This window comes from Schistocerca cancellata, chromosome 6 (assembly GCF_023864275.1).
Source record: "Schistocerca cancellata isolate TAMUIC-IGC-003103 chromosome 6, iqSchCanc2.1, whole genome shotgun sequence".
Lineage (NCBI taxonomy): Eukaryota > Metazoa > Arthropoda > Insecta > Orthoptera > Acrididae > Schistocerca > Schistocerca cancellata.
The window spans coordinates 452029584-452054743 of NC_064631.1; the positions used below are offsets into that span (position 1 = coordinate 452029584).

The 25160-nt window shown below is 37.2% G+C and overlaps 1 protein-coding gene across 2 annotated transcripts in view; it reads right to left on the bottom strand.

Moving 5' to 3' along the window:
- The window catches only part of LOC126191523 (murinoglobulin-1-like), a 272234-nt gene that overhangs the window by 32732 nt on the left and 214342 nt on the right, over positions 1-25160 (bottom strand). For both annotated transcript variants that reach the window (XM_049932422.1, XM_049932423.1), the window contains 2 exons: positions 17473-17645; positions 317-437 (listed from right to left, as the gene is read on the bottom strand). In XM_049932422.1, coding sequence (XP_049788379.1) covers positions 317-437; positions 17473-17645 — 294 coding nt within the window. The remainder of the gene's footprint in view (positions 1-316; positions 438-17472; positions 17646-25160) is intronic.

Below are 25160 nucleotides of genomic sequence, written 5' to 3' on the forward strand. Positions count from 1 at the left end.
GACACATCAAACATCAAACAAGAAATAAATAGCAAGAGCAAGAGATGGTGAGGCAGGTACCCATTGCTGTTGAGTGTCATACCTTCTGTTTCACTGGAGACACTCTGTTCTTGCACTGGATTTGCCACTCATATAATCAAAGTGCGCCAGCATTGTTCCTACCACAGCCAACAATGAGACTAGTCACTGTGACCCAACAGTGATACAGTGGATGAGCAATCTAGATACTCTAATATAACAAGCAATGAATTTTTCTATCAGACTTCGATACTCTGTTGACGTGTAAGTGGCTAAATATGAAATGCAAATGGCTTACCAGTGTTTTCCACAGTGGCTGCTGACTCTGCCTGTTCATCCATAAGAATGTTTCTGCTACTAATTTCAGGCTGTGGAAGTGGCAGTCTCTCATTTCGACACCCTGCATCAGTAGAATATCTCTGCACAGAAAGACACACATCTGTAAAACACATTCACAAGGAAACTGCAGTGTCTTAAAAATGCAAGAATTCTTTTAAAAAGTTCACTCAGGTGAAACAAAATACTGTTTTTTACTAACTATAAAACAAGACACCTTTTTCAAAATTGTGTCATTCAAATATACAGCATCATTTTACATTAGCAGACTAAGCTTTTGTTGTGGAGGACAAGGTTGACACATTGTGTAGTAGCGTAATATAGCAGTTATCTTAACTTTACAGAAACAGCTTTGATAGTAGAGTTCACTAAGAGAATTCAACCTGCAGCTCTTGCTTTTTATGAATATCTACCACACTTAAACTGTAGTTCACCTGAATCCAAATCTTATCAGAACTGAACTGTCATTACATATGAACAGCTATTCAAGAGTGGTACACATTTTTATAGGGTACAAATAGATTCTAACATAAATATGTTCCCATCAAATACTTAAAAATGACACTAATGCTGCTAATGCTACACAGCACTGTTGATTTTCATGACACAACAAATAATGAACCAAGTAAACTGTTAGTCCGAAGTATTCCAATTTCTGCACTAGGAAGCTGAGAGGATGGTAACTACAGCAAATTGTAGCAATTGACAATGGATGCAAATAATAGCTGCAGTTCTATGTGTTTTTGGTTCACAATCATTTCATGCAGGCAATAAAATGCTAATTTTCAAGTGGTTTATGAAGCATGAATAGTTTTAAACTATTTCAACAAAACATCTTCTGTGACTGCAATAAATAAGATCATTTGTGTCACAGAGATTAAATGGGGAATAATGCTTTTGTAATACTGCTGGTGTCTTTTGAATTCTTGTGTTAGAACATATAGTATCTAGGAGACATTTTTATATGCTCTATCTGAAGCCATAGTTAAGAGAAGTCTTACAATACTGAATTATGCACTGCCCATAAAACTGTGCTACAGTGTAAAACAATTATTTATTTTAATAAAAACAATGATTTACATGAATCAACCTGCAATTGTGACTTACTTTTTTTCAAATTAAACACATATGCTCTGAGTTTTAAGGATTTTGGGGAGTCTGAAATAAGAGAACTAGGGAGGAAAAGAAGAAACATACTGCAGACGAAGCCACAAACAACTGCACAAAGAGCAATTTTTCTAACTGTATGTGGCCTGAAATTCAAAGAGTACAGGTTGGTGCATGAAGTTGATTATGAGGGTGAGGCTTAAGGTAAAGAACAATTCAAGTTCAACAACTTCCCATAATATCTGAACAAAAGATATATGTGGTTTAGCAACATGTAATAAGTATAAGGAAACAACATGACTATTTCTTAGGTCATAAAGGTAATTCTGAACACAAGCCTGTTCATTCTGATATGTCACCAAATTTTATGATCAACAAGAAGGTTGTTAATGGTGTTCCTATATAAAGTTATGGCCAGAACAGTAGTTTTGCTACATACTCTGGTGGATGGAAAGAAGCTGCCACCATTTCAAATTCTTCAGAGGAAAACCATACTGAAAGAGAAACTGTCTTCAGGAGCTATCTTTGGATATCTAGAAAAGGGATGTATAACTAATGACCCGATACTAGTCAACTTTACAGAAGGAGAATGTTGGTGCTGGATCTTTTCAGGGATCGTCACATTCAAAAATTTAAAGACCTAGTATCAAAGAACAACATACACCTACAGTACAGTCAATGAGACAAGATACCCAACAGCTGCAGTGAGGATGGGATGGCTGCTTCACATGTCTGCCTCAAACAATCACGTAATACAACTGCACTGCAGTACTCTCAACTTGAAGGGATTGATGCTGTTGTGATTAGATCTTTCATGACTCACCTCCAACAGCTTTACAGTGCCCCCCCCCTCCCCCAAGGAGACCATGCTGGCACACCAGGCAGGAGGCTAAGAAAATCCTCAATATCCATGACAAGGCAATGGTTGCTTACTGGGTACAACAGAATATCAAGTGAATCTACAATGAAAGGATTCAAAAAGTGCTGTGTGTATACGCCATGACATGGATGGCTCAAAAGAGGATGTAGTAAGGAAGCATGCCAGGAAGAAAAAATTGCTGGTATGCTGACAAATGAACATCAAGAGTGGTGATGATTATACTGACGGTGATGAATAAAAAATACCAACACTACAGACTGCTGGCTTAGATAGTAAGCACAGAATATGGTCTGAAGATAAACCATTTCATTTTGTTAATTTTATTTCTTTTTGTATTGTGACAATGTTTACAATCAATAATCGGTGTAGATTGACAATACGTATTGTTAACTTTTTCAGCAGCTCTTAAGATTTGTATCAGTAAAACAGTTTGTAATTTTGATAAAAGAAGCATAAATTACTGGGTCAAGTACAGATGTTTACTAATTAACTGTTCACTCTTGTAGGATATAGAAAGAAAAGGGATGTTTAATGTGTTACTAGTTATTCAAGTAAAGTATGCTGTATTCTGTGAATGAAATGGTGTATACGGTTGAAGCTTACATCATTGCTGGTTTGTTTAAGAAGAGTCATGAATTTTTTTTTATGGGCAATTTCTGAATCCAAGTGTTCCCACAAAAACACAGTGTTCTGAAGTTGATAACAAAATTGTGGTTCAGTGGCAGTGTGTCTAATTCTGAGCATAGTCATAAGCTTTCTGTTTGAATTCTGGAAGCAGATGCAAAAATTTTGCTAGAATACCACTGCTAGCCTCAAAAAAGGTGTCACACAGCTTTGGCTACAGACAGATATTAAATATCCATCTTGTGTCTCTGTATTTATGTGATTAGAGTTGTAACCTTGCAGTGTTTAATGCATTCAGGCATGACTTCCAGTCGATAAAGAAAAGCAGGTTAAGTACTGCAAATGGCAGCTTAAAAGTACAGTGGACTGTGAACTTGAGCCAACACTATATTTAATGAGTGATGAAGTCTTGTTTCACCTCTGTGGCCATGTGAATAGCCAGACAAACTGCTACTGGACTACCAAAAGTCCTCACATAGTGCATCAAATTCCTTTCCACAGCGACAAAAAATTAAGTTTAGTGCACAAATTCTAGTAGTTAAATTGTCAGTCCCATGTGTTTTTAAACCACTGTCAATAAAGACATTTATCCTCAAATTTCTGAAAATTTCTACTCTAAGATAAATGAACACAAAAGTCTGTAGTACTTTTCAAGAAAAGTGGAGCTACTTGTCACATGTCTCATCAATTGCTGTCTCGTGTTCAAGAAGCCTTCGCAGAAGAATATGCAGTAAGTAAAGGTTTGTGAGTGCTTCAATTGCTTGAGTTGTCTACATGTGACATTTATCTATGGGGGGTATTTAAGAAAAAGTTTAATCATCCTAAAATGGTAGTCAACTAAAAGAAAACATAGTCTAAGTTTTTCACATGAAGCATGCCATATTCTGTGAATGAAATGATGTATACAGTTGAAGCTTGCATCAATACTGGTTTGTTTAAGAAGACTCATGAGTTTTTTATGAGTAATTTTTTAATTCAAGTGCGCCAGCAAGAACAGTTCAGTAGAAAAAAATCAATGTTTCATTTCTCTATGAGTGTTTTTGAATGTGATGTCACAAACACAAAAATGCATGGAGGTGCAAGACAACCATTTTCGATGCAAATTGAAAATTTTTAATTCTTGCAATTTTTAAAAGCATTTTGTGTTTTAAAATAAAATGAAGTTTTTCTGTGACAAACTGGGAACACTTCTGTGTTGAATGTGATGTATTGTTACACATTCAGAAATTATTCAATAGAGTAAAATAACTTCTGTAGCACACTAAGTCTGGGTGAAGTAATTTCTTCTTCTAGCACTATATTTGTAAATCTTATTGTTGTTTTTCAATAGTGATAGAGTGTTAACAACAAATTTCATATGGGAGTTCTGTGAGAGTGTTGTCAGTTGCCAACTGTTTAAGAAGCTGCCCACAAGAAGTTTGAGTATGTACATCACACATTATCTCATTAAACATTCTAATCAACAATTACTTTGTTACTTAATGATATGTTGCCCCAGAATACTTTGCCTTAAGATAGTAGTGAATGAAAACAAAAAAAGCAGGACAACTTTTTGACTTTCCCTCTGCAAAGTCTGCTGTTAGATGTGATGCAAAAATTGCAGAGATTAGACTTTTAAGACTGTGTAAAATATGTGATTTCCAGTTCATGTTATTATCAGTATAAATACCTATTTTGAGTTTCTCTCATGAATTATTTCTAGTGGTAGGTCAGCATTCATGCAGTATAGAATTTTATATATTGTCTTTTATCTAATTTTAGTCGCAGTCCATTTGCAAAGAGCCAGTTATTAATTTTGAAGAACATTTTATTTAAATTTTCAAGTGCTGAAGTTTCTCCACTGGGCCTGATTATGATATTTGTACTTGTGTCATCACCAAAAAGGTCTGTTTCTGCTTGTTGGATTCATCATGGCAAGTCATTTACACACAGGCTGAGGTGCTTAAGACAGACTATCTTAAATATATCCAGTGGTACACCTGTAGTGATTATTCCCCACTCTGAGGGCACTGTTCATCGTGTACACTCTCTGGGTCTCTTAATGCAATATTATGCATCCTTTTGGTCAGAAAATTCCATTTCCCTGCTTGTTGACATTTAAATTTTGTATAGCCTATTGCGTCAAACTGAAAAGTAGTAGAAGGATGATTTGAAAAGTTCTCGAAATGGAATAGGACAAAAAGTACTTACATCATTGAAACTTTTTTATTTTTCAATGTAGTCTCCTTGTATATCAATGCACATTGTCCAACAATGTTCCAGTGCCTTGATCCCGTCTCAAACATGAGTTTTGTCTGGGCCTGCAAAATAGTTGTCAACTGCAGCTATCAACTCTTTGTTTGAAGTGGATCTTCGTTCACCAAGAAAAATTTTCAGTTTTGGGAACAGATGGTAGCCTGACGGAGCCATATCAGGTGAATAAGGCAGGTGTGGTAACAATTCATACCTTAGTTCATGTAATTTTGCCATGGCGACGGCACGTGTGCAGGCGCACAGTGTCTTGTCATGGCACCCATCTTGCAAATAATTTTTTCATTTGTAATTCTTCAGTTAAAATGTGATATACCCTTTCATATGGTATCTGGCAAGCATGAGCAATTTCATGCACTATCAATTGGTGGTCCTCTGTGACCATTTTGTGCACTTTTGCATTTCTGGAGTAGTGGTATACCGCGGCCAACCACTGCACAGATCATCATCTAAGCTCTCTCGACTAAATTTAAATTCATTTGTCCACTTGGCAACAGTTGACTATGAAGGAGCCGAGTTCCTCAGTGTATTCTGGAAATTGGTATAAATGTCCTTTGCTTTCATACCTTTTTTTACGAAGTACATAATCACTGCTTGCATCTCGATCTTTTTACATCTTTGCCAATCACTATGCGGGGACAAGAACAGAGCCATGTCACTGCCACAGCTGTCTTCCAAGAGAATGTGTTTACAGGCAACAGCCCAATGAATATCACATGAACAACTCGTTGTGTTAGCTCTGCCCTCTCATTGTGATTCTGAGAACTTTTCAAACCACTATCGTATGTTCTTGTGTTTTTCTCAAGAGCACAATCCCATAAATATACAGGGTGAGTCACCTAACATTACCGCTGGATATATTTTGTAAACCACATCAAATACTGACAAATCGATTCCACATACTGAGTATGAGGTGAGGGGCTAGTGTAATTGGTTAATACAAACCATAAAAAAATGCACGGAAGTATGTTTTTTAACACAAACCTACGTTTTTTTTAAATGGAACCCCATTAGTTTTGTTAGCACATCTGAACATATAAACAAATACGTAATCATTGCCGTTTGTTGCATTGTAAAATGTTAATTACATCCGGAGATATTGTAACCTAAAGTTGACGCTTGAGTACCACTCCTCTGCTGTTCGATCGTGTGTATCGGAGAGCACCGAATTACGTAGGGATCCAAAGGGAACAGTGATGGACCTTAGGTACAGAAGAGACTGGAACAGCACATTACGTCCACATGCTAACACCTTTTTATTGGTCTTTTTCACTAACGCACATGTACATTAGCATGAGGGGTGGGGTACATTACCATGAGGGGTGAGGTACACGTTCGACGGGCGTTTCATAGGACGTGGAGGACGCATAAATTGGCCAGCCCGTTCTCCTGATCTTACACCTCTGGACTTCTTTCTATGGGATACATTAAAGGAGAATGTGTACCGTGATGTGCCTACAACCCCTGAGGATATGAAACAACGTATTGTGGCAGCCTGCGGCGACATTACACCAGATGTACTGCGGCGTGTACGACATTCATTACACCAGAGATTGCGATTGTGTGCAGCAAATTATGGCCACCACATTGAACATCTATTGGCCTGACATGTCGGGACACACTCTATTCCACTCCATAATTGAAAACGGAAACCACGTGTGTACGTGTACCCCACCCCTCATGCTAATGTACATGTGCGTTAGTGAAAAAGACCAATAAAAAGGTGTTAGCATGTGGACGTAATGTGCTGTTCCAGTCTCTTCTGTACCTAAGGTCCAACACCATTCCCTTTGGATCCCTATGTAATTCGGTGCTCTCCGATACACACGATCGAACAGCGGAGGAGTGGTACTCAAGCGTTAACTTTAGGTTACAATATCTCCAGATGTAATTAACATTTTACAATGCAACAAACGGCACTGATTACGTATTTGTTTATATGTTCAGATGTGCTAACAAAACTAACAGTGTTCCATTTAAAAAAATGTAGGTTTGTGTTAAAAAACATACTTCCGTGCATTTTTTTATGGTTTGTATTAACCAATTACACCAGCCCCTCTCCTCACATTCGGTCTGTGGAATCAATTCGTCAGTATTTGATGTGGTTTACCAAAAATATCCAGCGGTAACGTTAGGTGACACCCTGTATAAACACAGCTGCACAGTCTCAGCACTGTGACCCAGTTGGGCTTCAAATGTGATGCCTGTAACCAAAGCACTTGCCAAAAAAACACTCAATTCAATACATAACTTGTGAGAAGTCATAAGCATTATAGAAACACTGTTTACATTCATGTCCATATCCTGAGAAACCTTTGGCAAACAACACATGGAGATGATGTGGCCTGTCTTCTGGCAAGCATTACAAGTAGCCCAGTGCTTAGGGCATGCTGAACATTCATGACTGACAATTCAGAAAGGATAAGATGGCAACAGAGAACACTGATGCTGGCCTTGTGGCACTCGTATCTGCTTGGACCAACCTTGGTCTGCTCAGTACTTGGGCTGCATGTTTACCACTGCCACTGCCACTTCCTTGTGCAAGCCTTCTGTTGTCCTAGTGGGCACATTTTGTGCCATTACAGCCACATCACACCACACTTCAATTTGGTCACCCACTGTCCAAGAAACTTCAAAAGACTGTGCAATTTGCAGAACTTCTGCCAATGGGGATTTTCACAAAGTAAAACCTTCGGGTGCACTTCCTTGTCTGAAGCTTATCAGACAATCATGTCACACACCACAGAGTCTGCATAAGAGTCATTACGGACATCAGTGGTGAACTGACACTTTTGTCGAAGACCCTGAAGTTCAGCTGGCCAGGCTCCGTATGACTGATTTGGTAAGTCTGTCACACCGAAAGGTAAAAAATGCTGTCTGAGTCCTTTTTATAAGCTTCCTGATCTTTGGCTGTATCATCATATGGGAGGAAATTGGGTAGATGGGCCAGTGGAATGGTACCCTTTCTGTTAATGGAAGCCAACAAAGTGGTCACTGCCAAAGTAAGCTGCTGAATGAGGGCCAGTGGCGTGGCGTCCATTATGACTAACTTGACAAGAGGACTCTTACAAGACTGCACACACCAAAACTGTTCCAAACTTGTCACCAATCATGTAGTAACCAAGTATCACAAAAAACTGACCCAAGTAACACAAATATGGCTTTATTCATAGACTGCTGAACTATTCACAGAAATAAGCCTCACAGAAGCCCATACATCACAAGACACAGAACAACTGGCATGAGTGGCACAACTTGATGAACACAGAGCTCGTCATTCAGCGCTGCTCTGCATATATATGCGAGAGTCACTGGCACTGGAGACCACACTATGTGCTCGGCCCCCACAGGCAGCCTCCAGTGGCCACTGATACATTTGATGGCCGATTCAAACACACGTGCATGGTGACACCACAATCAAAACACACACATGCACTAGTAGCAGGATACAGCAGAAATAATGTCAGAATTATGTCTAGCAGTCATTAAGATAGATTAATCAGGCTGTAAAATTAATGTGAATATCATATTCAACTCATATTCAACAAAACTATGTATGGTGAATGAGGTGGAACAGAAGTAAGAAAGAAAGAAAAGATAAATAAATGGACAGAGAATGAGAGAGAGAAAAATGTAAAATATAGAGACAGCAACAAAGGATGAGCACCTCCAGGTTACATGGTACAAGGGAGCCACATGTAGCTTAGCTTATGAACCTGAGTCATTTTGTATAAGACACATTCACACTCACTCACTCTCTCTCTCTCTCTCTCTCTCTCTCTCTCTCTCTCTCTCTCTCTCTCTCTCTCTCTCTCTCTCTCACACACACACACACACACACACACACACACACACACAGAGAGAGAGAGAGAGAGAGAGAGAGAGAAACACAGAGACACACACCTGAAATTATTATAATGCCAGTGATCAAATGTCAAATTATTTGCAAAACAGTATCACAGTTTCAAGCACTCCTAAAAGGCAGTGGAGCTCATTCAGTATTGGTTACTGAAGCCCATATCAAAAGGACATGGCTAATGGGTGACGGAGATCAAATATTCGTTGCATGGACAAGACACTCAGCAACATCAGAATTTGAATGTATGATTGGTTCCTACTATCAAACACCAGACCCACCCCTGACATAATAGAAAACTTTAGTGAAAACCTCACAAAGGAGTTAGCGCAAGTTGTGATCACAATTGCAGCTGAGTTGTGGTTTGTGTGATTATGTTTGAGGTGTTGATTACAAAAATGTATGAACTAAGTGTCATTGCCAGTTACGCTGTAAGCTATGAAGATTTGATTGCCAAATACCCTGTTAGCTACAAAGATATGAAATCCACTAACAGTGGACCATACCTAACATGATATGAGTTTAGTAACTGTAGTCTTGTAAACAATGTTCCTCTAGCTAATTTAATTATTTTCAGTGTATGCTATGGCTGACACACACTGTGCCGTATAAAAGGTCGCCTGACAAAGTGTCCAGTGCAATGTCTAGGGGGACTAGACAGACATTACACAAAAGAGCAACGAAATCATTGTAACAGTGACCCCTGTCTGCACTGCATCAACTTCAGCAGTTAATCCATCTGGTTGTGACTTTACTGAATTCATAGTGTGTGACATTACTCTCACTGTGAACATAATCATGTGATAAGGAATCCTGCGTTCATAGTCAGTGTGATAGGTGAAACAGTGGCAACCAGTGGTAATAATGCATATCACGAAAATACAATAGACTATATTGAAGAATATGAGTACACAGAAGACTTGTATGATTGTGAGAAACTTATGGATAATACAAAACCTGATAGGGGTGAAGAGTTGTTACAAAGTGATGGAGGCCAGTTGTCTGCTTATCTGCCAAGTTCTCCAAAGGAAAACAAGTGGAAGGATATATCTTTTGAAAAGGCAAAGGAGGTAACTGAATTCCAGGATTCTGTGAAAACTACAAGATTAAGCTTCTATATAGTGCAGAAACAAAATCTTATGGTGCAAAACATACATTGTCTATGATATTTACGTCTTGTGGTAGAGAAAGGAGAGGAAGGTCAGCAGTCAAAGCTTCACACATTAGATGACTATGTAACTGAATGATTCTGGTTGGTGAGAACTGGTCTAGGTGCTAATGTTGATGACAGGAAGTTTGTGCTTGGGTTTGTAAATGGCCCAAGAAGTAGGAGTGACTCAATTTAGTGGCTCTATCCTTGGCTGGTTTGCAATGTCTACATAGAGACACCATCTTGACTCATGGGCAATAACAAATGTGTAATCACTAAAGCCTGGAATATATGATTATATGAATGAAAGATGTGATTAGGGGGTAATGTCTTAATGGTTCAAATGGCTTTGAGCACTATGGGACTCAACTTCTGAGGTCAGGATTCATATGAGTGCTATTCAACTGCAAAACATGGTGTATACAGTCAAGACCATCCCTTCCAGATGCACACCTTACATTCAGCCATTTGAAGTACTATTCTTCTGAGAGTTCAAGGTGGTGTTGAAGTGGACTGAATATCACAGTATTCTCCCAGTTCACACCATCATCAAGGGGTTCAATTTTGTTGATGATGTGTACTGTACACAATCAGTTTTGTTCTCCAGTCTTCACAGACTTTGTTCAGTACTCCTGGACTGTAGCTCAATATGATAACTTCAGACCAGAGAGATTTCAAAACTGACAAAACATAATTTTGATGTTCAAATTCAGTGTGACTCAGAAGACTGCTTCATGCAGGCATTCATGAAGTGCTCTACTGTGATAAGTAACTCTGTTTCTGGCACTTTATATTCTGTGGGTGTGTTCATCCTCATAATCTTTTGCTAAGAGCTACCAAACCCCATTTTTTGAACTCGGTGACTGAACATTAGTATGACCATCACATGCAGTGTAATTATTACAGCAAATATTGTTCACATATTTTTAATATACATGTATAACTCTTTACATGCAAACCGACATTTTGTTTCTATTTCAATAGCTACTTGCACTATTCCCTTATCAGGTCACTAGTACAAATGTTCCTAATTAAACTGTCATATTACAGGAGACATTAAAACTAACCATAAACTGGGAATATCACAGTTTTGCAAGTGGAAGATGCATCAAGATATCCTGTGGAACAATACTACATGCTTTCTCTGGATACTAGCTAGAAAAGATGGTTCTGAAACTCACTTAAATATATTGGATCTAATGGCAGCAAATAAGCCTGACTTCTCTGATGATGTCCACGCTGAATTGATATCAGCGACCAGGAGGCAGCTGTAGCAACAAAATATAAAGGGTGACAAAAGCAAGAAGAAAAATGTACATGTTTAGTAAAGCATGATAAAGAGACAAGAACATGTAGAAGAACTTTGGCTCAAGCTTTCAACAGTAGTTGACAAAGGATTGGATAGATTTGTGCCTAGCAGAGCAGTTCATGATGGGAGGATCCCTCCAAGGTACATATTCTCTGTAAAGGAACATCGAAAGAAACAGCAATTACTGCACAGTATGCTGAAAACAAAGTATAGCATTGGAGACAGAGATATGCTTAATGAAAACTACTTGGCTGTCAAAACAGCAGTGGATGACTCATTCAATGATTACTTTAATAGAATCTTACCAAAAGACCTCCCACAAAAACCAAAGAAACTTTATACATATGTCAACACTGTCAGTAACACTACAGTTAGTGTCCTTACATCTACGGATGATGTAGGAACTCAAACTTAGGGAATCAAAGCAAAACTAGAAATACTAAACTCTGTTTTCAAATGTTTCTTTACAAAGGAGAATCCAGGAGTACTGCACCAGTTTGATTCTTGCATGACTGAAAAGATGTGTTGGTGGCATTGAGAAACAAATGAAACGACTAAACAAGGTCTTAGGACTTGATAGAATCTCTATTATAATGTATAAAGAACTTGTGCTGAATTATCTCCACTTTTAACCATAATGTACTGTAAATGAACAAAACCTTGTGCCCAATAGTTAGAAGAAAGCACAGGTCACACCAGTCCACAAAACAACCATCTAGTATCTTTGACATCCATTTGTTGTAAAATTGCAATCTGAGCTAATGTGTAACCAGACATCTCTAATGAAATGATCTCCTGCATACAAACAAGCATGGATTCTGGAAACATCAGTTTTCAATTGACCCCTTCTCTGTAGTTTGGTCCTGCACTCAGTTTTGATGAATCTTGAAGTCTCATATCTTGCTGTAAAGAAAAGATATCCTGGAAATTAATGCTGTGAAGGATAGTGTCAAATGATGTAGACCAAACAATAAATGAATTTGAAAAGTGGTTCACACCACTTTATTTGCACTACACCATAATTGATGACCAGTTCCAGTTTTACAATCCACAGATTACACAGGTAAGGAGACACGCATCTCTTCCTGTGCAAGAATACATGGAAGAAAACTCACTCTGTCATTAACCATAATCACGGTATTTATTCAGTTTGACAGCTGCATGGTGTACAGTGACACTGATATGAGAGTACCAGTGTACACAAAATTATTTGTAGTAAGATCAGCAGGATTAATAACACTGTCCAATGAATAATGGTGGTGGAATATCAGCACTTTGGAATTACGTGTTCACTATTTCACATGAGAAGTTATGTAGCAAAGTTATTTCATGTCTGCATAGACTCTACATCAAATGACATATTTGTTGTGAGCATGAGCATCTGTGACAGAATCTTTTTGTGGAGATTAGAGATTATACTCATGTCATCATCAAACATGAACATAATGCATAATCTGACACACCGATATTGCATAGTTACTTACCAGTCATAGACACTGACGTGATCAAACATAGAGAGATGTTATCCATGTACTGTTTGGTCGCAGACTGGCAATTTTGGGGAGGGATGGATATTTAAAGATAAGCATAAGAATATGAGGTGCCTTCTGAAATTACATAATGATTTGAAATTCAGATAGGTTAGATTTTACTATTTTCCATAGATTTTAAGGCTTTACTGTTGTTTGGTCTATGAAATATGTTATAGGTTAGTAATTCACAAAAGTACGGGAAACATTATTATTATGCATCTTCCGAAATACCAATTTACAAGTATGGTATCCATCTTGAAATAAATATCTTATGTTTCTAAATTATTCAAAATCTTATTTACTGATTGAATTAATTAGAGAGAGGCGTTGTCTGATTCAGAAAAAAATACAACACTGAAATTATACTGTCGAAGTTCAGAATCTTTCAATTTTGAAAGAAAAAAAAGGTGATTGAAATTTGGAGGGTCTAAATCTTTAATGTCAATTATTTTGTAAGTTAATTATTTCAGATAATTCCAAAAATGTTCTCAGAAAGTCAGGAATGTCTGTTTTCAAGTGATTGATAACATTACCTCCTCTGCTGCTCATTAGCTCACAACGTCTTATGTTATACAATGTTGTATTAACTTCAGTTATCTGTAACTTTTAATTATTTCAGCTTTTGGTACAACCAACTGCATCATTGTAATCATGAATATAAATAAAACAACTGTGATTTTGCATAAATAACAATTTTGCATATTCCTGTACAGATTACCTATTAATGTGCAACTGCATTATACACAGACTGGGAAAAAAAGTTATTTTTGGGAGCATAAAACATGAGAGATGGATCAGATTTCAACTTGCTGCATTTCAAATTATGTGAAACCCAACTTGTAGTTTTCTCACATGACAGATGAAAGTCATGGACCAATGAAATCATGTAGATAAAGTATTTCTTGACTTCTGAAAAGTGTTTGACTCAGTACCATATCGATGCTTATTAACAAGAGTACAGTCATATAGATTGTCAAACAAAGTTTGTGACCAGCTTGAGGATTTCTTGGTATAAGATAGAGCATGTAATATTTCACAAAAAATCACCAAAGTTCAGACAATACTAATAAGTAACTTCAGGCCTTTTGCAGACAACACAGCTATCTATAATGAAGTACTATCTGAAAAAGTTGCACTGCACATACGAGTCATCATCATCAGTTATCTGCTATATTAGTAGGTCCTTTGCCTCTCCACTTTCTGCGATCCATTGCTTCCTTCTTAAGGCTTCTGTATGATGTACCGTCCATCATGTCATCCAGTATCTGGAATCTCTTCCTTCCTCGCTTCCTTTTCCCTTCTACATAACCTTCTAAAACTGTTTTTATCAGTCCGTCATTCTTTCTTAATATATGCCCAATCCAATTTCTTTTTCTTCTCTTTATTACATCTAGTAACTGTCTTTTCTCTCCCACTCTTCTCAGTACCTCTTCATTTTTTACTCTGTCCATCCAACTTATTCTTTCCATCTTCCGCCATGTCCAGATCTCAAAAGCCTCCAGCCTTTCTCTGTCTTTTTTCCTCATAGTCCATGTTTCAGCGCAATATAGAAGAACACTCCATACAAGACATTTTATGAATCTCTTTCTGAGTTCTCTGTCCAGACCGCTGCAGAAGATTCTCCTTTTCTTATAAAACGCCTCTTTTGCCATTGCTATCCTTGTTTTAATTTCTGTGGTGCACTTCCAGTCGGTGTCTATCCTGCTTCCAAGATACTTAAAATTTTGCACCTGTTCTAGTGTTTCTCCATTCAGCACAATTTTTATTTCCTTATTTCCGCCTATTGCCAATACTTTTGTTTTATTTGTGTTAATTTTCATTCCATATTTTTTTCCGTTAGTTGCAATGGTGCCCACCAAATCCTGTAATTCTTTTTCCCCTGTGGCTAGAAGGACCATGTCATCAGCAAATCTCAAGCACCCTACTCTTCTTCCTCCAATTTCTACTCCTTTGTCATCTAATGAGCATTGGTCAATCATATTTTCCAAGTACAGGTTGAAAAGAGTAGGTGATAAACAGCATCCTTGTCTTACTCCTTTCCCTAGTCTGATCCAGTTTGTACTTTCTCCTCTCACTTTAACTGAAACTTTTTGATTAAGGTATAATGAGTTTATGTCTTCTGGTTTTCCAGTCCACTCTCTTTTCCCTCATAATAGTCGCCAGCTTGTCCCAAACCACATTGTCAAATGCCTTTTCTAAATCAATGAAGCACATATATAGGTCTCTTCCTTTTTCAATAAACCTTTCTCCCAAGATTCGTAAGAGCCCTATTACATCTCTGGTGCCCGTATTCCATCTAAAGCGAAACTGCTCCTCGCGGAGATTCTCCTCTATTACTTTTTCAAGTCTTTTATTAATTATTCTTAACATCACTTTGGCTGCATGTGAAATGAGGCTGATTGTCCTGTGCTCGCTGCATTTCTTGGTTCCTTGTTTTTTCGGTAATGGAATCATTACTGTTGTCAAAAAGTCCTCAGGCCATTCACCACTGTCATATATTTTATTACATAACCTCAATATTTCTCTTATTCCATTGTGGTTCAAGCATTTTAGTATTTCTCCTGGTATTGTATCTGTACATACTGCTTTGCCATTTTTCATTGCAGCAATGGCAGACTTTACTTCTTCCATTATGATGGTCAGTCCTTTCTCTTCATCACTTACACTGTTGTGTGATTCAAGTTCCAGAGTTTCTGGTGTGCTATTTGTGTCTTATAGCTCTTTTATATATTCTTCCCATCTCTGGAGGACATTTTCACGATCTTTGTACACTACCTCTTCGTCTTTACTCAAAATTTCCATAGTAGCACTTCCTGCTCTGTTTTGTTCCCATCTCATAGTCTTTACTCTGTTGTATAGTAAGTCGTATCTTCCCTTCCTGTCCAGTTCTTCAATTTCATCACATTCCTCTTTTAGCCTTTTTTTTTTTTTTTTCAAGGTCTAGTAACTTATTTCTCAAAGTTCAGAAATGTGGACTGTGCACTTCACAGAAAAATCATAATGTTCTATGACTACAATATCAAGAAGTCACACCGGAAATCAGTCAACTCATTCAAGTTCTTGGATAAACGACTTGTGGGGATATGAAATGGGAAGATTGTGAAGGCTAAGTCGTAGATAAAACAGGTAGTGGATTTCAGTTCATTGGTGGGATACTGGGAAAATGCAATTAGTCAGAAAAGGAGGTAACTAACAAAACACTTGTATGTCCCTTCCTAGTATACTGTTTAAATGTATTGGACCCATACTTAATATGACTAACAGTGAATAATGAATTTATCAAAAGGACAGCAGTGAGAAAATCACAGACTCATTTGACCCATGGGAGAGCAGTGCCAAAATCCTGAGAAGCCTCAACTGACAGATGCTGCAACACGGTGAACTATCCTGCAGAAGCCCATTTTCCAAGTTTCAAGTACCAGTATTTAGTGACAAATCTAGGAATATTGTGTAGCCTTCTGTGAATCGCTCCCATAGGTGTTGTGAAGAAAAGACTAAGACTACTTAGAGCATATGGACCAGCAATTAAGCAGTCATTTTTCTCTCATTCCATTCGTGAATACTGGTATTTTTGTAGATTTATTGTGTTTTTAAATGAACAGTATCCACCATTTTTACAGAGGGAAATAAAGTAATGACCATAAGTAAAGATCTTAAAAAACTATGGATCATGTATGAATAAAAGGGAAATATATGAGAAGTACACATAAATCAAAGAAACACAATTTTGGAGACGTTAGGACACTCAACTTAACTTTACTTGAAGTTGGTAACATTTATCTGGATGCTGTGGTCTTTTTGGAACACATTACAATATTACATTATGCATCTTCATCAAAGCCCCCATACAACACTCTGATGAACTCCAAATGGAATTTTCTAACTGGCATTTCAGTTCCTATTGGTTCTTTTGTAGCTCACATTTCATCTAGAACACTTCATAACGATCATCACGAAAACCAAGCGGTGGACTGACTGTACTAACTAAAAACTAAAGGTAGATTCTGTCCTCTAGTCTACATCTTCTCTCTATAGGAGTTATCAGAAGTGTAATGCTTAGATTGAGGGCAATTGAGGACTGAACCATTAGCTACAAATGGGCTAATGTGTTATAGGCTGGATGCTAAACTTTTGACCACAACAACTTAATATGTTAAACTCCAGTGAAAAGGCTAACACCTTTAGTTGCAATGTTATTATGACAGAAGATGTGCTGCTATCCAAGAGAAAGTTTAGTTACTTACAAATAAAAATATATTGTAGAACATATATGCTAGAAAAGGGAGTGTCAGTATAATATTTGCAATGTTTCAACATGTTCCTACAGTCAAGTCAATTAAAAAGGTGTGTAATTTATTTACTCCCTTGGAAATAAAAGTGTTACTTGATACACTGTTCATAAATACTTACTTTAGATATAGTCATTTCTGGGTGATAATAATCATAGAGTTTCACATTGGCTGGAGAGGGGTTTTCTATTTCCATTTCTTGCATTACCATAAAACTAATACACTGTCTTTTGTTGGAAACCTCTTCAAAGTAAAAATTCACTTTATTTATTTCTTCTTCCCACCTCTTCAAAGCTGGAAAAATATGATAAATAAGGAAGCTGGAAACAAATACTGTAAGTATTAACACCATTAAAAAACAGAAAATGTATGGTTAAAATAGCTGTAATGTACCAATAAACATAGAAAGGTGGAACTATCCACTTGTTTTTGTACCATTCCTGATAGCTATATATTTTTTTATTTCAGTTGATCATGTTTTGTAAAGAACTCATACAAGACTTTTGCACAAAATTAAGAAAACTGCAATGGTTGTTGAACTAATTATTCAGTGTTTACAACTACTTTTGGAGCATTATAATTTCACCTAATGGTTGTAAACAATAAAATATTATTAGCGTTATATGTTGTGGGTTTTTACATTTTGTGAAAATGGACATGTACAGTTGCAGTTGTCCTACAAAAAGAAATCATATATGACAATTACACAAAACAGTTAATTCCTTGTTCAGGACTTATTTAATCAGTATTAATAGTTAAAGAGATAATTTCTCAATCACTAAGCATAATACTGTAGTTAAATAACCTGAAAAGAATAAGCAAAAAGAAATTTATGTAATTTAAGGTGCTTCAAGAACACACGGAGATGGAATTTGCAGTGAAATAATAGATCGTTCTGACTAAAATGATATACCTTAGTTAAAAGCTCTCATCCCTCTATTCCTAAAAAATATTTGCTTTTCTCCTACAACTTAATGTTTAAAAAGTTATTAGTAATTAAAGTTTTTGTTTTCCAGAATGTTCCATTCTTAACTGTTGATTATTTTCAAAATTCAGTCCCATAGTTTAGTAACCCTGACATTTCTAATTACTAAAATGCTCACTTTCACTAGGAAAACTTGTTCGTTGACTAATTATTTGTACTAGAAAATTTCATTTTTTTAGCCAGTTTTGACTGGTTCTTCGAATCTCCTTTGGAGTATACATAATATTCGCAACACAGCTCTTACAGTTTTGTCAATATTCCCAATATCCAACAATTAGTTAAACATACCTTTGGTCATCATAATTTCCTTTCCACTGATATTGACCCCTTTTCAGTTAATATCAATAACACAATTACAGGTTTTGAAGTTTTATTAATAAGCAAATCTATATCAAAAATATTATGAAAAGTATAGATTGCTACTCACCATAAAGATGCAGACAGGAACATTAAAAAGACTGTTACTCATTTAGCTTTTGGCCAGTCTTTTTGTTGCGCCTGCCTGCAACTCAGTGTATCTTTACAGTGAGTGGCAACCTATACTTTTCATAATGTTGTTGATTTTTCTACCTGGACATTGTTTTAAGCACATGTATAAATAGCTGTGCTGGATGATGCCTTAGTCAGTCCATGTTAAGCAGTCCACATGTTAACATCTCACAACTGCTAGCAATCAAAATGTACTACTAATTAGTGAGCCAGTCAGAGTCTAATAGTCACACTGACATAAAATTAGGCTAAAGTTATCAGATGTTATGTGAACATTATGTAACTATGAACCAATGTGTGTAAGTAGTATCTACACCAAAGACTCAAAGAAACTGGTACACCTGCCTAATATCATGTAGGGCCCCACGAGCAACCAGTAGTGCTGCAACACAATGTGACATGGACTTAACTAATGTCTGTAGTAGTGCTGCAAGGAACTGCAGGGCTGTCCATAAATCTGTAAGAGTACGAGGGGGTGGAGATCTCTTCTGAACATCATGTTGCAAGGCAACCCAGGTATGCTCAATAATGTTCATATCTGGGGAGTTCAGTGGCCAGCAGAAGTGTTTAAACTCAGAAGTGTGTTCCTGGAGCCACTCTGTAGCAATTTTGTATGTGTGGGGTGCCGTATTGTTCTGGTGGAATTTCCCAAGTCCATCAGAATGCACAATGGACATTAATGGATGCAGGTGATCAGATGAGATGCTTACTCACACATCACATGTCAGAGTCATATCTAAACATATCAGGGGTCTCATATCACTCCAACTGCACATGCCCAGCACCATTACAGAGCCTCCACCAGCTTGAACAATACCCTGCTGACATGCGCGGTCCATGGATTCATGCGGTTGTCTCCATACCCATACAGGTCCATCCAGCTCAATACAAATTCAAATGAGACTTGTCTGACCAATCATCAACAGTCCAACGTCAGTGTTGATGGGCCCAGGCAAGGCATAAAGCTTTGTATCGTTGAGTCATCAAGGGTGCACAAGTGGGCCTTCAGCTCCGAAAGCCCATATAAATTATGTTTCGGTGAATGGTTCAGCATTGAAATCTGCAGCAGCTTGTGGAAGGGTTATATTTTTGTCACATTGAATGATTCTCTTCAGTCATCACTGGTCTCATTTTTGCAGGATCTTTTTCCGGCCACAGCAATTGTCAGAGATTTGATGTTTTACTGGATTCCTGGTATTCATGGTGCACTTGTGAGATGGTCATATGGGAAAATCCCCACTTCATCACTACCTTGGAGATGTTGTGTTCCATCGCTCATGCACCAACTATAATGCCACGTTCAGGCTCACTTAAATCTTGATAACATGCCATTGTAGCAGCAGTAACTGATCTAACAACTACACCAGACAAGTGTTGTCTTATATTGGCATTGCCAACCACAGCACCACATTCTGCCTCTTTACATATCTCTGTATTTGAATACGCATGCCTATTCCGGTTTCTTTGGAGCTTCAGTGTATATGCACCGCATCCATGTAACTATGATCTAATCTGCCACAAATGAAATCTGGAATTGTTTGTTGATGCATGTAGATTCGTGATCTGGTATAAATATTGAGACTCCTGTCTGTTAAATACTTTATCATTATAAAATCAAGACTGTTTTTCAATAAATGTGAAGAAATTGAAAGAGCTTTTGTGCTGCAGTTGTAGTGTTTCAGGATATTTGTAAACATCCCATCACACCATTGGAAAGCCACCGACAAGAGATGATTGTGAGTAAATTGAATAAGGATTAATGTAGTAGGGAACGGAAACTGTGTGTTTTCCTTTCTTGTATGCAGTGAATGTGGAGCAGTGGTGGAGCCGGAGAGAAGAGGACCAGTAAAAATGGTATTAAAACCACTAGTCATCTGGGAGTGATTTGTGCCATGGTCCAAGAAGTGCCTGAATCTGAAAGCCATGGAGTAAATGACTTACCAACAAGGGTGTAATTAACAATTGGAGAGTGGTAGTTACTTTTTTGGTTTTTGTTTCAGGTCCTACGATATGCATACACAGACATTTTCATGTACTCAAGAGAGTGGTATTACCATAGCAATTGTTAGTTGTGTTGTGAAAAGTAATAGTGAAAATGTTGGGCAAAATATACCACTGTTTGTGAGAAGTCTGGCTATTTATTTAGTAGAACAGTAGAGAGAACTTGTGGAAGCATTTCAGGGATCTTCACTGCAGGTGGATTGACAGAGAAGTGGCACAGAAGGATCAGGACCACCAAAAAATTACTCTGAGAAGAGAGGATAAAGGTAATACTACTTTCACCTGATGGTGTACTGGAGTCAGCAAAATATTGCCCCGTTATATTGGCCAGGGTACAACTTCCCACTAGTGCTGGTATAAGATCCACAACAAATCTTACAAAGAAGGAAAAATACACCCCACAGTGTAGTGTATGTTCTTTAACAAATGTCAATTCGACCCATAAATAGCAGGACCATGATACAAAACATTGATGTGATGTGAGACCACAAAAAGCAGATAACCAGATCAAAAAGTTACGGCTTTCCACATAGAAGGTGGTATGAATTTTTATTACATGGTTGTTATACAAAGAAGAATGCACAAAGCACAATTTGTTGCAAGACTGGTGGACGAAAGCACTAAGAGGAACAGTTGCATCAAACAGACTTCCAGTGCTGTAATTTAACTACATGATCACAATAAAGAGGACTGGTAAAGGGTATATGTAGAATGTGGCAATTATAACAAAGATGTGAGATGCCTTGTCAACGATAAAACACTGGGCTTGTATGTGGGAGAGTGGTCGTGTAAATCACCATCTGTCCATCAAGATGTAGAATTTCCCTGTTTCCCTAAATCACTTAAAGCAAATTCTGCAATGGTTTTCTTGAAAGGGCATGGCCACTTCTCTTTACAATCCTTCCTCAATCTGAGCTTATGCTCCACTTCTTTTGTTCCTTCCTTCCTAGTCAAAAATACAATTTTCAAAGAGTGCTCCAATGTTCCAGATAGATCATTTACATAGATCAAAAGCAGGTGTGAATCAAGCACTGAACCATGTGGGAAAGATTTTCTACATTTCTCCACTTTGAAGTTATTTTTATTCCTGTTGTATCATTTGTTAATGTGGCCCTCTTTTTCCTACTGTTACCACATGATTCTATCACTCAAGGGAATGCCATTAACAACTATAGTATTTAGTTTCTCTAGTGGAATTTTATGACCTAGACAGTCAAAGGGCTTGGCAAGATTACATAAAATGCCAACAGGGTAACTTATCTTACTTATCTCTACCGTGGCTGAGTTTGTGATATCATGAATTACTTTCTCGGTAGAAAAGCCATTTTATAAAATTTTCTAGAAAAGAAGGGAGATGGAGGTAGGTCTAAAACTACAGATTATTTGCATAGCTCCATTTTTATAAATGACTATTACTACTGTGTTCTTCGGCCTTTCTAAACATCCATCTTCCCTCACAGAATTGTTACAAATGTAACTACCAAGTCAACAAAACATTTTAGTGCTTTGGTTGTACAATAGTAATTACTGTATTTTAGTGACTTAATGAGGTTTTTTTATCTCTGTAGCACATTATTAGTCAAATCTGATGTCTGGTGGTGAATTATGTAATTCTTTTCAAGTACGTCTAATGCATCTGCTTTCAATGGTCTTTATTGTGTCCCGCTGTGTCCAGCTACATTTAGGAAGAATTCATTGGCTGTAAAAGCTAACGATTTGAATTTATTATCAGCTCCCTCACTACTAGTGTCCTCAAGGAAATGAGTATCATTTGCCTTATCAAGTTTCTTCTTTTTGTGTCAAATAATACTCCAAATTGCATTAAGTTTGTTCTTAAAATTTTAAATATTCCCTGAACAATAAATGATTTTGTCTTTTCAGCATCACAGAAAAGGTTTTTGGGACACTGCTTGCAATGTTCCTTTAATTATTGATTACAGCTAGCTCCTTTAATTATTGATTACAGCCAGCTGTCTGGATAAAATGAAGTTCTCCCTTCCTGATACAAGATATTCTGATTCCAGATATGAGCCAGCCTTTTCCTCAGTTTCCATTGTAATTATTTCTGACTCTTTGTGAAGGAAAACTGCATTTATGGCACAGCAGGGATATTTTTAGGAAAGAAATAAATTTCTCATCTACTCTGTGACCTACGAAAATTTCTTCGCTTTGTTCACACTGTTACTTATCACTGAACAGTTTAATAAGCCAGCCTATTGATTTAGATGTAGATGCATTTATGATTACGTGTAATGCGGTGTAACATAGGATTCTACAGAATATCATGTTGCACTTTTATTCTCTTAGGCCAATGAAAGATGATCATGGAAACTGAAAACATAGTTTATGTAATTCTTAAGTATGGAACATCCTACTATGTGCATTTTGGTTTCCGTATGTGCAAATCAAGTACAAAAGCCACCAGCTCCAGAAATCGACAAAGCACAGTGACAATTGCACATCTCCACTGCTGGGGAGGCTTGCTTGTGCTTTGGCACCATGGCCTGAAGGTGCCTTGGAACTCTCAGAAAAAATTGTGGGCTCGCAAGAAAGTAAAAGACTAAACAGTTGAAGATCATAGTTGAGAACAGTCATTCTGCCTCTTCACTATCGAATGCCAAAACATAACATATACACATCATGACCTATTGTGAGCCAAAAATTATGATTGATCCAGATCATTCACCATTGTAAAAGAAATTTTACAGTGGAAATGCAACTGTTACAATACAGAAGAGTTACCACCAATCTGATTATATCATTACAGTAGCTTAAATAGATCAGGAGTCTCTTTCAGCACTCGGGTCCAACTGCAGCAGAGAAGAAGCCGCACAGCTTGGTTTAGTGGCACTGCATAGCAGACCCACTACAGCAGTTCATCTCAAGAAAGGCAACCAAAAATTATTTGGAAGATAAAGCTGACACACATGTATGCAGGTGACAGATCAATTATGGAGAGTATCAGACCATAGCCAATCACAAGTTACACGTCAGTAATAGTACGTTTCCCTTCTTATTTAAACCTGATTTTTGGAGCATCTTTATTGCTTCCATATGACTCACCTAGTCAGATAAACCACTTGCTATGGGCATCACATCTACTTCATGAAATACAGTTGGATTTAGAAATAAATTATCAACTACTGTTGCACTATGTTCCTCTATTTTCACTGGAAATTTTACTGTGGAGATCAATCCAACTGGTCACCAGCTACTCTATGTACATTTAATCAGAGGCATCTGAGATAAAATCAATACTAAAATCTCCACACATTTCCCAGTTACTTCTACTGTGTTTATTATTTCCCTCTCTAATTGCAAAGTGAAGATTAAAATATTTGCTGTTGGAGACCTGAACATCACCAGAATTAGTGTGATCTGTGGTCTGGGGCTTTATTCTAATCTTTGTGTTTGTAACCATCCCCTCTTACCTAATAATACATTCACAGTAATGATGTACTAACTTTTATCTCTACATGTGTATATTTTCAGTTTTTGTGGCTTCCTATGATTGTCTGTGCTATGGAACACATCTGTAGAAATCCCTTTAGATTTTCCAGTTTTGTTTGGTGACATAGCATGCTTGTAACATGCTTTTATGCTCTAGTGGAAAAGTCCATATTTATTATGATTTTTGCCAGCTGTACAACCAAAGCTACCATTTTTTGTTTCTACAATCAGTATTTCAACTGTCTATAGTTATTTAGCAGGTCTGTTTTTCAGGAGAAACACTCATGTAATTTATAAATGATGCAAGAGTTAGCTAAATGTCAGGTCACTAAATATTTTTAAGAAAAGATGGCATTTCATGTTTTTGATTTAGCTGGCATTCAAGCACAGATTGGGATTGGGCCAAGTTTTGTTTGCTTCAAAATGTAAAGTCAATAAACATTTTAGTAAAATATGGTAATATAATTAGTTATTTTTAATTCACTGCCTCCCATGTCTAGTGATTAGCAATGCTCACTACTAACAAGGAGCTCCTAGGTTTGATTCTGGTGACCACCTCATTTATTTTTCAATTCTGGAAACGTCTGGACATGGGTCCACTCAGTTTCATGAGAGCAAGAGAAAAGCTGATTGATACGATAAGCACCAAAACTGGCACACACAATGAAGAGTGGAGAAAAACAGAAAGGCTTGCATCAAGATAGTGACCACATGACTATGTATTCTACATTATAAAATATTAACTGTTTTTTACTACAATACTACAGTACTTAGTTTTGTTGTTCTTAAAAGACATATATTATCAATATCTGACATTTAATTGCTGTAAATACATGTTTTCTGACAGTTATACAGCTGCTAAAATACTGAAACTAATCTTCTAG